At 40.1% G+C, this 14,855-nt stretch overlaps 1 protein-coding gene across 3 annotated transcripts in view; it reads right to left on the bottom strand.

Moving 5' to 3' along the window:
- The window catches only part of xpo5 (exportin 5), a 357,136-nt gene that overhangs the window by 187,203 nt on the left and 155,078 nt on the right, over positions 1-14,855 (bottom strand). For all 3 annotated transcript variants that reach the window (XM_022232992.2, XM_022232990.2, XM_022232991.2), the window contains exons 11-12: positions 10,774-10,864; positions 594-716 (exon numbers count right to left, since the gene is read on the bottom strand). In XM_022232992.2, coding sequence (XP_022088684.2) covers positions 594-716; positions 10,774-10,864 — 214 coding nt within the window. The remainder of the gene's footprint in view (positions 1-593; positions 717-10,773; positions 10,865-14,855) is intronic.

Here is a 14,855-nt window from a genome sequence, read left to right on the forward strand (position 1 = left end):
TTTTCTGGACCCCAAAAATTCATGTTGGTCTTATACGCAAAGCCAGGGTGCCTGAAATTGGACAAAGGAGTTTGGCCTTGTAACAAAAGGTCGTACTTGGAACAAAGACAGATCTGCTGGGAATTGCCAATATGTTTTTTCAGTTGTCAATAGCAGAGGAAATCCGTCATTGTTTTGAATGATTGTACCACTGTTTGTGGCAATCAGGGCAAGCAGATTATCACTGGGGGCAAAAATGTTCCAGAGCTCCAGGTATAAGCGATACAATACCGCTGCACACTAATATGGTCTGCATTTGAAAAGACGCAAGCAGCACACTGGGCGAGTTTCGGGAACAAAAGAAAATTACGTTAACAATGTACAATCTGGGCTCTCTTTACAAGGCGGCAGGCCTGGCTGAAAGACTCAAGCGTCAATAGATGTTGTCTGTCAGATTAGAGTAGCCACCAGACAATCATTCATTTGGGTGTAATCATCCAGTACATAAAGTTATGAAAGAATTGTGAAAAAAGAAAATCTTGAAAATCACCTGGGGAATATGTCATGCAACTTCAAATTAAACCAGGCAGCATATGGTTAATCCTCTAACCTACCTGGTTCAACAGTGATGGGTGACACTATGACTTCCCTCAGCCAATCACAAGCTGCTTGAAAAGCCAAGAGTGGGCAGTGATCTGTGATGAGACGCACTAATTCTGTCTGATGAGTGCGATGAACTAAAGAATCAAAATGGAAAATAGGGCTTTCAGTATTAAATATGACAGTTCAACATGTTAAAGCACAGTGTCAGATCAACATGATTTTAGGTTTCTAGAATACTGTATACTCAGTGAAAAGAAAAGTGATAAAGTCAGAAAATTGAGAGAAATGTGATTCTCTACTCAATTAGTTTAACCATGTATCATTCATATTGTGGTAAACTAGTGTCCTTGCAGCAGTCAAAATTTCTACCTGTCACTCAGTATTGGTGGCACCATCAAATAATGAGCTGTTCGGTGTGGAAACAGCAATAGAAACATTAGAAGTACCAGTAGATTAGCCAGTAATGGAATACTCTTGGAATACCTTTCATTCTTAAATACCCAAGACAGTTTCCACACTCTACCAGTCAAAAGCCCATCACGTGGGTGGTATTTAACAGATGGTAAAACTAGAATCCGGTTTCAAATGAAAGTGTGATTCCTATTTTATGGACTCTGTTATATATAAATGAGAACCATGATTCCACAGGCATGTGCAGTGCAACCATGAGCCTACATTCCATACATTTGAAATCTAATTCCAAACAGGACCAGCTATGCTCCACATCACATCATATACATGTACATGTAATATGCACCAATTGCAATATCAGGAGATTTCGGTAATGACCATGAGGCACATGCCTTTAAATATCAAATTAAATTGACAAACACTGTTGGAGAACTATGAATTTTCAAGTAAATAGACACTTTTTCACTTAGGAATTTACAAATGGGAACAAACGCTTGGATTGTTTTCAAAAATACACCAGGTCTGGTGATAAACAATTGGCTCATTCCATTATTACCCCCAACTCCCTGTCTGGTTTTAAATGATTTAAATTCAGTTTCAAAACACCGAATCACACTTTTATTCCCTCAATTACTAGAAAAGTACTTCAAAAAGCACTCTGTGAGTACTTTCAAGAAAACATTACGTCTTGGGTTTTACATGAATGTGATTGTCCAAGCTCTCAGTATCGCCTCAGTATCTGTATTAGTCAGCTTTACAGTGTAACCCATCCAACTACCTTAATATCTGGCTGTAGACATGGCTTGGAAAGTACTGGACTACAACACTAGTTGGGTGTCATTTAAAGTCTGTTAAGAAGGAGTGAATAAGAGGTGTTCGTATTTTTAGACACATAAAGCCACCTTTATCTGATTATATATTAAATCTAAATCTGTTGATATTGTCCTTTTTATATGGAGAAACTAATCAGTGAAAAGGTTACAAAGACAATATCTAGAAATCAGCCACAAGGTGCTAAGGTGTCCGTTTGTGAAAAAGGGTCATCAATCTGTCATATGGCATTGGAAATGCTGTCAGTTTTGTTCCCCATTGCTAAAAAAGAACTGTTTGAAGCCTCTGAACAACTACATGTAAGTAGAAAAACATGCAGGCAATAATAAGGGAACAATACATGTATGTGCTTGGTCAGTATTCCCATGATAAATACCTTGTTAGTCAGAGAGTCAAACAAAGTCAATATATGATGGATTTCCAACGATTTTATTCCAGAATTTTACTTTCATTTTCCCAAATACCCATATCCATTTTATGGTATCTTCCTTGAGCAAGTTATCCAATAAAATCTAGTTATATGGACTTGACAAGCACATGGCAAGCTGCATGCACACAGAATCTTGACCAATGAGAATCGATGAAACTGTCTTGTATCCAGACACCAGCCCGTGATTTATGCAGCTGGCATTATCCCTTCTCAGTAGGCATTATTAAATTATATAAAGGCACACTCAAATCGTACGTTGCTGAACAGGGAAACTGTCTGAGGTATTTATGAATGAAGAAAGAGTCATGTTCAAGTGCTGAAGCCCACCCTCTCCCAAAATACTTTAAGAGGACTCAGCCCTTTAGTCAAGTTCAGTGCAAAGGTGTCTGATAGAGTGCGAATGTGCTTATACCTATCCAGAAATGTTTTCCAACCGCCACATTACAGATTAAGTTCCATCATAGATGTAAATATTATCACCAGCCCCAAGAGGATAAAAGATGTTTTGAGACAGAGTTTGTATGCGCATCTAAGAGGCTAAAAAATGAAAAAAAAATGGTGATGCAGAGCTGCATGTCAATTGATGGCTGTGTAGGGTGCAAATTTTGTTTATTCCTTGTACTTAATACTAAAAGTTGCCTAAGATGGATTTATTCTGATTACTATTTAAAAAATCAGGATAAGACAGTCAAAAGTTGAAATCTTTGCATCAATTTATGTACCTTCATCTGCAATTAACACAAAGTTTCAGTCCAAAATTTAATTACTTTTCAAAACACTGGTTCTCCTTGAAAGCTAAAAATAAATGAAAACATGATCAGAAAAACAAATTCACCTATGCTATATCAGTGACACTTCACAAAGCTCAAATGTAACCAGTAAAAACTGTACACAATCAGCAACCTCTACATGCCTTGAAGTTTTTTACATTTCCGTCTAAAAGTTGGGGTTGTTTGATGTCATGTTTTGTAGTAAGCCATATAGACAAATTTCACTGTTTTGGGCCATCATCATGAAGATGCCAAAGCATGTACTGTACTTGCAGCAACATATCTGGTCATGTGTTTTGTTGACAGGTGCAATTCAAAGGGACTAAAGAGACACTGCAATCAATTTGTTTTTGTATGGGGCAAACAGATTCAGAATTATCAAGCAAAAATACGAGGCTGTTGGACAAGAGCTCACACTTCCTTTTGAAAAAACATTTCCCTAACTACAGCAAATATGGATATGAAACTGATATTAATGGACAGAGAAACATGTGCCCTTTCAGATTTTGACAATATGACCAAAAAAAACATTAAAATATGCCTTTGTGTCTCAGTTAAGGTTATTTTTAAGTTTTGTTTCACGGTTTCAAAGGATATTTTATTGCCTTTTTGGTTTGTATGCTCATGAGTATTTCCATATTCATGAAAAAAACTGTGATGTAATCCTAGGAAGAAAGACTCAATGTTACATTGGTCTGTGCGTGAAAAAGTCCTGCATTATTTATTGTTTGCAGGGCTAAATTTTCTTTTCTTGATGGATTTATTGATGTTTATGTGCACAGCAATAAGCAAGCATCAATCCCTTTCTCGGAAATGTTTGCAGTAAGTTAGTTCTGGGTTCACAATTTGAACAGAAAAACCTGTGCACTGAATTATGTCTTGCCTAGATAACAGCACTGAGTCCTCAGGATTGTGAAATTTTTGCAGTAAATTAGTTCTGGGTTCACAATTTGGACAGAAAAACCTGTGCACTGAATTGTGTCTTCCCTAGATAACAGCACTGAGTCCTCAGGATTGTGAAATATATACAATAATGAAGACAAAGTCGACATTGCATAACCCGTCATATCGTCCAAGTCGGCCGTTTTACAAAAGTCCCGATCGTCTGTGATGCATTCCATTCAAAATTTCATTTCTAAGTCGGCATTTACACGTCGTTATTTTGTATATGTCGGCATATTTTTCTCGGTGCCTTTTCCACAAAACCACACAAATTCCTTTATGTAAGTCGGTGTCATGAAGCAATTCTGAGTAAGGAACCACAAGTATATAGGGGAAGGTCGTAGTCAATTAAGGAAGAAACTGGGTTCATAAGATAGATAGGATAGATATGGATAGATATGAGATCAAAGCCGAAACATATCGTACAAATTTCCGTCAGCGTGCGCGAAAGGGCACGGAAACTGTTCGCGACTGGGTCAATGAACTTTCCCATCAATTCCCAAATTGGTTGAAGTTCACTGAGATCGATGGTTCCAACCCATTAGATATTATTGATCTAATGGTCATGGAACAGGCACTCAACAAACTGCCTTATGACCTTAGACTCTATCTTAGGGATAAAAATCCCAAAACTTGCAAGGAATTAGCAGGCATGGCGGATGCCTATGTAGCTAACAGGGGAGGTTCAGAATACTGGCGTAAAACCGATATGTCAAAAAGTACGTGGCGATCTAGAAATCACCATCCTGGTCACAAGAGTGACTTTGGAAGTAGTAAGATGTCAAATTCCAGTGAGCAATCAGGAATGTCTTCAGTAGATGGCATAAAAGTTGGTGGTACTGATACTGATGGACCCAGTACCGACAAAAACAAAAGAGGTTATATGCAAGGGAGTAATGGTCATGCGGGATCCAAGTATATTCCACTTAGTGAGAGGCAGTGCTATCACTGTCATGAATATAGACATATAAGTCCCTTTTGCCCTTTAAGGTCGCAGGCCAATCAGGTTAGTAGTAGTAGTCTGGCGCAAGTAGAAGAAACAGCATCCAGGACAGACAACCTAAGGTTTGTCAAAACAAGTCACTGACTAAAGGGGTGAATACTAAGTCAGTTAACAGATATGAAGTACGTGTAGTTCCAGGGGTTCGAACAGTGGTAAATGACCCCGTGGAAATTCAACTTCAAAAGTGTATGCTTGACGGTACTGTGGAAGGCAAGCAGGTCCGAATTTTGCGAGATTCGGCTTGCACACAAACAGCAGTTAACCACTACCAGCCAGGGACTCCGAAATCGGAGCCGTATGGTTTATATGCGTGGCTGGGGTCTCCGAACTCGCACAAAGGAAACAGGGCCCTGTAACAAAAGACCGTACTCCGAACAAAAGACCAGGCTGCTGGGCATTACCGGCATTTTTCACTCGCAAAAGTGGTGATAATCCAGTGTTATTTTGAAACCGTATACCAGGGTTTGGGGCAAAACGGAAAAAATGATAGTCATGCCGGCCCAGCATCATCAACATTGAAAAATACCCCGGCACGAAGTGGTTAAGGCGACGTTAGTACCAGCCAAGTGTTGTATGCCAGGTAGACATGTCACACTCCGTGGAGTAGGAGGACAAGTGATTGCACCTTTGGCCTTAGTAGACCTGAAATGTGCAATAGTTTCAGGAAAAGTAGTTGCAGCTCTTGATGGGCTGGAGAGAGATGTCTTGTTAGGACATGATCTCGATGAAAGGTGTGGAGAAATCCTAGCTTAAGGAATGTGTGTTTTGACCACAGCACAGGCTCAGACAGAGTTAGAAGATTATGTGGCAGAAGAATATGAATTAATTGTCCAGTGAGATTGAAGTACAACAGATTGCTGGCGAAGTATACAGTACAGATAGTAATGATGTAGGTGATGTACAGGTACATGTAAATGAACTGGGTATGCATAGATCATCTTCAAGTGCAAATAGTAAGAGTAAAACCTTGAATGGCGATGTAAACACATCAACAGTTGAGTACAAAGATGATGAAACCTTAAAAAACTCTCTCCAGTTTGGCAGAACGGTCTCAATCAACTTGCAACACAGTGATGAGAGTTTGCAAGGCATTAGGGACAGGCTAGTTCCTATGAGTGAGGTGGACAAACACAGGGTGTGCTTTTATGATGGGGATGGATTGATCATGCGCAAATGGGAGAGGAAATCTGATCCAAGTGATATTGTGCATCAGATAGTGCTTCCCCACAAGTGTAGGCTAGAAGTACTTCAGCTGGCACATGATGCTATTCTAGCAGGCAATTTGGGGGTATCCAAAACCAAAGATAGGGTACTCTCACATTTTTACTGGCCAGGTATATTCAAACAAGTTGCCGACTACTGTCACAGCTGTCAAGTTTGCCAATTCACTGACGAGACAAAAAGTCCTTGTAAACACCCACTGTGCAATCTGCCTATCATTCAGAATCTATTCAAGATGACAGGAACTGACATTGTGGGTCCTTTCCCAAGATCCATAAAAAGGAATGGGTACCTGTTGACAATTTCAGATTATGCGACACGATATCCCGAGGCTATCCCTTTACCAAATATTCGCGCTGACACAGTAGCAAATGCCCTGATCCAAGTATTTTCAAGAGTGGGATTGCCAAAGGCAATTGTGCATGACCAAGGTACAAACTTCATGTCTCAGATCATGAAAAATATGTGCAAGAGTCTAGGGATACGACAAATCCCCACAACACCGTACCATCCACAAATCAATGGTTTGACTGAACGCTTTCATGATACGTTAAAGAACATGATCAAAACCCTAGATGACAAACAAATGAAAAGACGGGATGAATACATTCCCCCTTTTCTGCTTGCATACAGAGAAGTACCTAGTCAGGCTACTGGGTACTCCCCATTTGAGTTGTTATATGGGAGAAAAGTGAGGGGTCCATTGACTTTGATTACAGAGCAGTGGACAACAGATGATGACCCATCCACAGATGTAGTTCAGTACAAGCACAAGATGAACAAGTTGATGGCCAAAGCCACAGAAAATGTTTAAAAAAAAAGTCGAAGTAAAATGAAGGAATAATATGACAAGAATGCTTCCCCAAGGATATTTTAACCGGGGGATAAAGTGCTATTCTTCCTACCGATGGGAAAATCCAAGCTTGAGAGCAAATGGCAGGGTCCATTCATGATTTTGAGGAGAGTTAATGAGACAAATTACCAAGTCAAACTGCCTAACAAACGCAAGTTTGAACGAATCATCCATGTAAATATGATGAAGCTGTGATAAAGATCATGAGAAACGAATTTTTCTTTGTTCGTAACAATGATGTAATCCAGCAAAAGGATGATATAGACGGAAGTATGGATATAGGGTTGAGTTACTATCAAACCCAGACATGGCAAGATGTGTCTATTGCTGATTCATTGACACCTACCCAAAGAGAAGAAGTGTTATCTTTACTTAAGTCGTAAAGGGCCACACCCGACAAGACACAGAGTGTATCATACTCCATATGCACTCAAAGATAAAGTTCAAAATGAACTTCAGAGTATGCTAGATATGGGAATAATTGAACCAATTTCTAGTTCTTACGCATCACCAATTATTGCTTTACGAAAAACTGATAAGCAGATTCGAGTAGTCACAGATTTTAGGTCGCTGAACAAAGTTACGGAATTTGATCCTTATGAAATGCCTAGAATTGACGAAATTCTGGAGGATGTAACGAGTGCAAAATTCATATCTACTATCAACTTGACAAAGGCCTTCTATCAGGTTCCATTGGATGAAAAGCAAAAGAGAAATCATCCTTTGTGACACCTTTTGGTCAATTTTGTCACAATGTGTTGCCATTTGGTATGCAGAACGGTAGTAGTACATTTCAAAGATTGATGGATACAGTTCTTGCTGGTTGCAAAGGCATACATCAATGACATCAGTGTTTACAATCACACATGGAAGGAGCATATGTTCCATTTAAGAGAAGTGTTGCGCAGATTAGCAGAAGCAGGCTTAACAGCTATACCACTCAAATGTAAAATGGCTTGTCCAAAGGTTTTATCTTTGGGTCATATCATTGGTGGTGGTGTCATACAGCCACTAACAAATAAGATAGAAGCAGTAGTAAATTTTCCCAGGCCTGCGACCAAAACACAGGTCAGAGCATTTCTGGGCCTATCAGAGTACTACAGGAAATTTGTACCACACTATGCTACACTAGCAGTTCCATTGGTGGAACTCACCAAAAAGAGTGCCCCCAACACAATTGAGTGGAACAACAGATGTGAGCGAGATTTTGTTACCTTGAAAGAAAAGTTAACAAACCCGCCAGTCTTACATGCACCAGATTTCTCCAAGAGGTTCATTCTACATACAGATGCCTCTAATTTTGGACTTGGTGCTGTTCTCGCTCAACAAGATGAGGATGGCGATGAACATCCAATTGCGTATCTCAGTAGAATGATGCTGGCACGTGAACAAAAATACTCTGTGCATGAAGAGGAATGTCTGGCTGTTATCTGGGCCATTACCAAATTCAAGAACTATCTCTATAGTCGTGTGGTCATCGTGCTTCCTGATCACAGAGCTTTGCAATGGCTAGACAAGAGCAAAACTAGTAACAATCAGTTACTAAGATTGGCCATGATGCTACAGGAATATTCCTTTACGGTCCATAACAGAAAAGGAAGTGCCAATGCAAATGCTGATGGCCTTAGCAGGGCATAAAAACTGCCGTGAAAAGATTTAGTTTACAAATTACTTACAAGGACTGCACAGAAAAAGTAGCAAATTTCTGTGTGTATACTATTTTCTCGTAAACTGCATTTTCAGAATTAAGTTTGTTTACTATAGCTTTAGAAAACCTGCGATAATAATAACTTTTTTCTGTAATTTTATGTTTTTACGCTGTGTCACTCCATTTTTTTATCTTTGATTAAGGGATGAACATGTATATGTATCTCATATTTGTCAGAGTGAGTGACAAACAATTTTCAAGTTCTCATATATTTTGTATTTGCATTTGCCCACATCCCACAGCACCTTCGAGCATATGGAGGAGATGGCTGCAAGGATTGCCTAGAACCCTTAGGGAACATTTCATAATTACAGAAGGCGGTATTTACTGCGGTACTGCTATATTTATGCGGTACCAGCATTAAGCTCTTTTGGGTAACTAGTGCGGTGCCGCTAAAAAAAACAGCGGTACCGCAGTAAATACCGCCTTCAACAATTATGAAACGCTCCCTTACAGATGTGATAAACATTTTGAAACTGACTTTTGGACAATGAATATGTTTTTAGCTGTTCATGATTTTCCTGATTGTAACATCTGGATAGATGGTTTATGAATGAATACACTTTAATGTCGGCAAGACTGACACAGTCTTTTTTACGGGAGGGGGCGTGTCATGAAGCAATTCTGAGTAAAGAACCACAAGTATGTAGGGGAAGGTCGTGGTCAATTAAGGCGGAAACTGGGCTCATGAGAAGGTTGTAAAAATGAAATCTAAGGGACTGGAAGTGGTCGGGCTGACCACACTATATCCTGGACTGACCACACTAACCTTCTGGAAGTGCACAGATATTTTCTTAGAAATTAGATGGGAATAAGATGGGTTATAAAGAGGAGGAGAGAGAGGGGAAGAGGATCTTCGAGATTTTGACTCACTATGTATCACATCTGCTAGCACTACTGTAAAAATAAATAAGTATACATGTAGATTAGCAGAAGAGCATGACCGTGTGAGTATGTCAGAAGTACACCGGTTTCGTCATCAAGAAGATGAAACTACATTACAGACGGCATTAAAAAAAATCATGCTTCAGTATCAGTTTCCTTCGCCGCGGTTGCTAAGAAGTGTCAAGTAACAAGTCCAGTGCGCGCGTGGCCAGTATGAGTACATCAATACCAGTAACCCCTCTAGCGCTACACGCATGCACTCCGTCCATTTTGGTGATCACCCTATTGAACGTAGTATGGTTCCCTGCCCAAAGATTCCCAGACGATTATTGATAATGATTCATTGGGTAGTCAGAATCATCGGGTCTGGTATCCAGACTATATTGAACGAATTTAACCAATGTGCATGTGTGGATGAGTGTATGTTTTCTGTACCGTAACTGTATCACATACATGTACTATGACATGTACGTACGCGTACTGCACTATCGAGTCACGATGTGATATGCAACTTTGCAAGTGGCTTGCCGTCCTTGCTTCGTCCTGAGGGGTACATGATCAATTATTGAATTTGCAGGATAATAATCGAGAACGAATTTGCTGGAATCAAACATGGAGGTAGAAATAAAGCAGGGTAAATCAAAGCCATTAAATTAGTGCTAGGAATCATATAAATGTACATAGGCAATACATGTGTACGTGTAAGTCGGCAAAATGACAATTTACAGCACAAGCCAACATTCGCGTAAGTCATCATAATTTCTTGAGTCCCGAGAGTGCCAACTTAGAGTTTACTGTATAAAGTTGTGGACAAAAGTGTGATAAGAAAAATTCATTGCAGCTACACTTTTATATTGTTAGATACATGTACATGTACATATATTTTGAAAAAATGAACAAAAATGAAAATATGGTAGGAGGTAGAAAAAACATGAATTGCATTTGCAGTATAAATATCATTAATACATTTACTTCTCTTTTATTAATTACCCTTTAGCTTATAATTTGGCTACAATTTTATGCTTACAAAGGAGACAAATGAAAATATTCTTCTTCTTTTGATTCGAAGTAGCAAATACAGGCACACAACTGTACTAATTCTAATGCCTTCTAATGTAGAACTACACCGGTGCTTACTAGCAAAACTATAGGAGAATTCCTCGTCACTGTCATAATCTAGCCGGGAGTAGGTGCAGGTAGGCGAGTCCTCCCTTGATGGGTAACCAACCTATGGAGAATAACAAGAATAGAATATAAAGAAAAAAGAGAACTGTTGTCTATTGAGGCATGGGACATGGCATTTTTTTCACCTTTGAAGGCAGACAAGGGTGCCTTGCCACCTCGAATGCTTCCCTATGCCAAATATTTCAACATCAAAAGGTGTATTATTTTGTATTCTACAAAAAAAGAATAAAAGGTTAGGAAAGTAAACTGCACAAAATAAATTAAATCATAACAGTATGTATACCCTTTGACAACAGCATGAGATGGGAAATCTGTAATGCCATTGCAGTGCATGTACACCCAGCACACATTATATTTGAGGAACATGAATTATCGGCATAGTTGTTTAAATGTAAATGTGACTGTTCCAAACATACAACATAACAGTAGAAAAGACATTAGAATGGTTACCATATAAAAGAGCCTGAATATGCCCTGTCAATTGTTCAGTGGATCACCGATCAATACAAGTCATGAATTATTCATGCAACCCAGAGCACCACAGCTGTATTCTTTGTATCTTATCACTTTTCATTTTGTTATTCTGTTTAAAATATAAATACAGTCGCCTACCGTTATTACGAAATCCGCGGGACCACGGTCATTGTATCCAAAATTCATTGTAAGTGGAACGTAGTGCAATGACTTCGGTGCATTGTTGTACAATGCCATGTACAATGCATACGGACGTGTATGCATATACATGTATATGCATACATGTGAATGCGTGGTTGATGTTATATCAAAAAGATCTCTCGGTTATAATTAATCAAATATATTGTGATGTGTTTAGAATAATAAAATTCACTGTCATGTGAAAACATGTTTAATGTGCACGTGAGATTAAACAAAGCAAATACATGTGAAAACATCAACCAGGGATTTTTAAAAAGCTTTAAATTGCGATGGATGACAACGAAGCTAAACGGAATACACATGTAGGCCTGTGTGAACATGCAAGAATGTGAAGACTTATCATCTGGAGCCCCCATCCATAGTCTTCCCAACACAAGTCATGTTAGATTATCATGGTTGAAACTGATTGTAAATTACCAAGTAACTCTTTCAGGGTATATGTGACCTCCAGAATAGTAAATTGTTCATTTTATCCTCTCATTGTTTCTTGATGTCAGGTTTATTCATCACAATTGTGAATACTTACGTTGTTGGTGAAACAGTCCCAAAACAGCCCTGTGTTTGTACTTGTTACAAACACTTCTATCTAGTTTCATATTTCGTTTTTCAAAAGTCTTCAAAAATTCTTTTTTTTTTTCCTGAACACGTAAACCCTATAGAATGACTGTCTTGTGGCGAGTCTAGCCCAAAAAGCAACCTCCATTGACCTTCAATTTTACAGCCAAAGTACCCTGCGGTGTTCCTGGTGCTCTGACACAACATCATCTTGATACATCTTGATGCCGAAGCAGGCCCTCTTTCTTGGGTTGTAAGTAGCAAAGTGCAGACGCCCGTAGAATGTCAGCAGGGAGTTGTCGACGGAAATGTCCCGTTGAGGAATGTAGACAGTGGCAAACTTCTGAACAAGATGGTCAACGACTGGGCGCACTTTGAAGAGGTGGTCAGTGCAGTCGTCCACCAGGGACTGCAGGATGGCAAGGAAGCAGTCTCAGGGTATGACGGAACAGAACGGGCTTATCTTCAGTAATGGGTTGGTCGACCAGTAGCTAGCTATGAAGGGTGGGGTGCTTTGTGATGCCCGTCATATGCAACATATGTATATGTATTGTGGAAATCCGGCCCAGAAGCTGAGGCAGTTGATGCACTCTCCATAAGCAGGGGTCTCTGTATTTTTATGCCTTCCCCGTCTGCCTAATTGGAAAATGCTTACAAAAGATAGTTTCAGACAAAGCCGAAGGAATTATCGCCCAAAATGGCCTTCCCAGACATGGATTCCCTAAAATGCTCAACCTGTTGATTCAGGTACCTGTTGCAATGCCAAAAATATACATTCTACTTACCCAACCTGTTTCTGGAAATTACCACCCATTACAATGGAAACTTGAACTCCTTTGTTGCAGGTTGTCCAGAAATCCATCAAAAGTATAGTAGCTCCAAAGACAGCTGCCGACATTATCCTCTCCTCTTGGAGATAGCCAACCAGGAAGCAATACAAGGATACATTGAGATGCAGGCAGATACAGTGGAAATTGTGACATTCCTGACTACTTTTTTGAACGAGGACTAGGCTACAACTCGCTTAATGTTGCACAAAGTGCTCTTTCATCCTTTGCAGTATTACGGGGGGAGGGTGCAACAGTTGGTTCACACCCCCTTATTGTCAGATTCCTGAAAAGGGCCTTTACCCGGAGACCTCCAGCCCCAAGGTACACTTTGCTCTGGGATGTGGAAACTGTGTTTGACTATTTGCGCAAACTGTCTTCTGCCTATGTACTGTTACTTAAGGAACTGACATGAAAACTTGTCACGCTTCTAACATTGATTACAGCACAGAGAACGCAGATGTTACACAAACTACACCTCGACAAAATGCAGTTGAAAGCCAGCTCTGTCATCTTCACCATCAGCAATCTGCTCAATCAAAGTAAACCAGGGAACACTGGAATGATCATCAAACTTAAAGCTTACCCCTCGGACAGAGGCCTATGTGCATACACCTACCTTAAACACTACATGGCACGAACCAGTTTGCTCAGGAATCGGGGTAAAAGCAAAAAAAACAGCTTCTAATCAGTTACAGGCTCCCACATGGTGCTGTCAGTAAGGACTGTTGCTAGATGGATCAACATAGTGTTGCATCAAGCAGGTGTGGACACTTCATGCTTCAAGGCTCACTCTATGCAAACAGCTGCCGCATCCATTGCAAACAGAGTGGGAGTCCTTATCCCTGATGTCCTTCGGACTGCAGGATGGTCTTCAGAGACCACCTTTCAGAAGTGCTATAACAAACCACTTGGTGCATCTTAAGAAATGGGACATGCCTTGCTTAACAGCTGTGAAATGACTCACATGGAACGCCCACGCGTAGTTTCATCCACATTTTGTTATTGGCCTAATGTTCTTCATATGTTGGCAGTCCCTAGGGTAATTCATGAGCATAACCATGGTTCATTGCTGATGATGTATGTCGTAACCATTGGCGAGGTGGCAAATATTGGCCCCTTTAGCTTCATCAAATACTGGACGTGTATTTTGTGATTCCAGTTATCTTGTAACCCAGCATGTACTATATTTGTTCATGTCTTATCTCGGACTAGCTTGATTGATACCGGTATATATTACAGAAGGCAATGCTTAAAATACAAGTGTTTTAGTTGGCAGCGAATGCCAAACAAGTATACGGTGACCAAGGCTTGATAGGAGCCCGGATAGGTAGTTAACCACTTCCTGTTGGGGATTCCGGATCCGGACACGTATGCTTTATATGCATGGCCGCGGTCTCCAAACTCTAACAAAGGGAACAGGGCCTAGTAACAAAAGACTGTACTCAGAACAAAAGACCAGGCTGCTGGAAATTACCGACATTTTTTCACTCTCAAAAGTGGAGATTTGGGGCATTTAGAGCAAGCGGATTACCACCAGGGACAAAAGCACTCCACCACCGCAGCAATGAGCCACACAGCACCGCTGCATGCTAATCTGGCCCCCAATGAAAAGAGGTTAGCAGCACACTGAGCCAGGTTTGTGAACAAAAGAAAGTTATATAACACCGCACAATCTGGGCTCTTTTTACAAGGCGGCAGGGCCTGAAATACTCAGGCATCAATAGATTTTGTCTGTCGGCTAGCGTTGACACAAGACAGTCCTTCACAAGGAATAGTGCATACCAAACATACAGCCTATCATGTCTATTCACCATGCAGCTGCTGGTTCAATGGGACCTGCTGCTGGACAGAGCTTGCATACTGGGCATACCACAGCCCAGCAGTCGCGGTAAAAATAATCCCACCGTGAAGGGGTTAAAGACAGTTGTCATCAATGTTTAGTGCAAGTTAATGAAGAAGCTACATTTACTTTCA

This window comes from Acanthaster planci, linkage group LG01, assembly GCF_054643075.1.
Source record: "Acanthaster planci isolate LZ-2023a linkage group LG01, COTS_SCS, whole genome shotgun sequence".
NCBI lineage: Eukaryota > Metazoa > Echinodermata > Asteroidea > Valvatida > Acanthasteridae > Acanthaster > Acanthaster planci.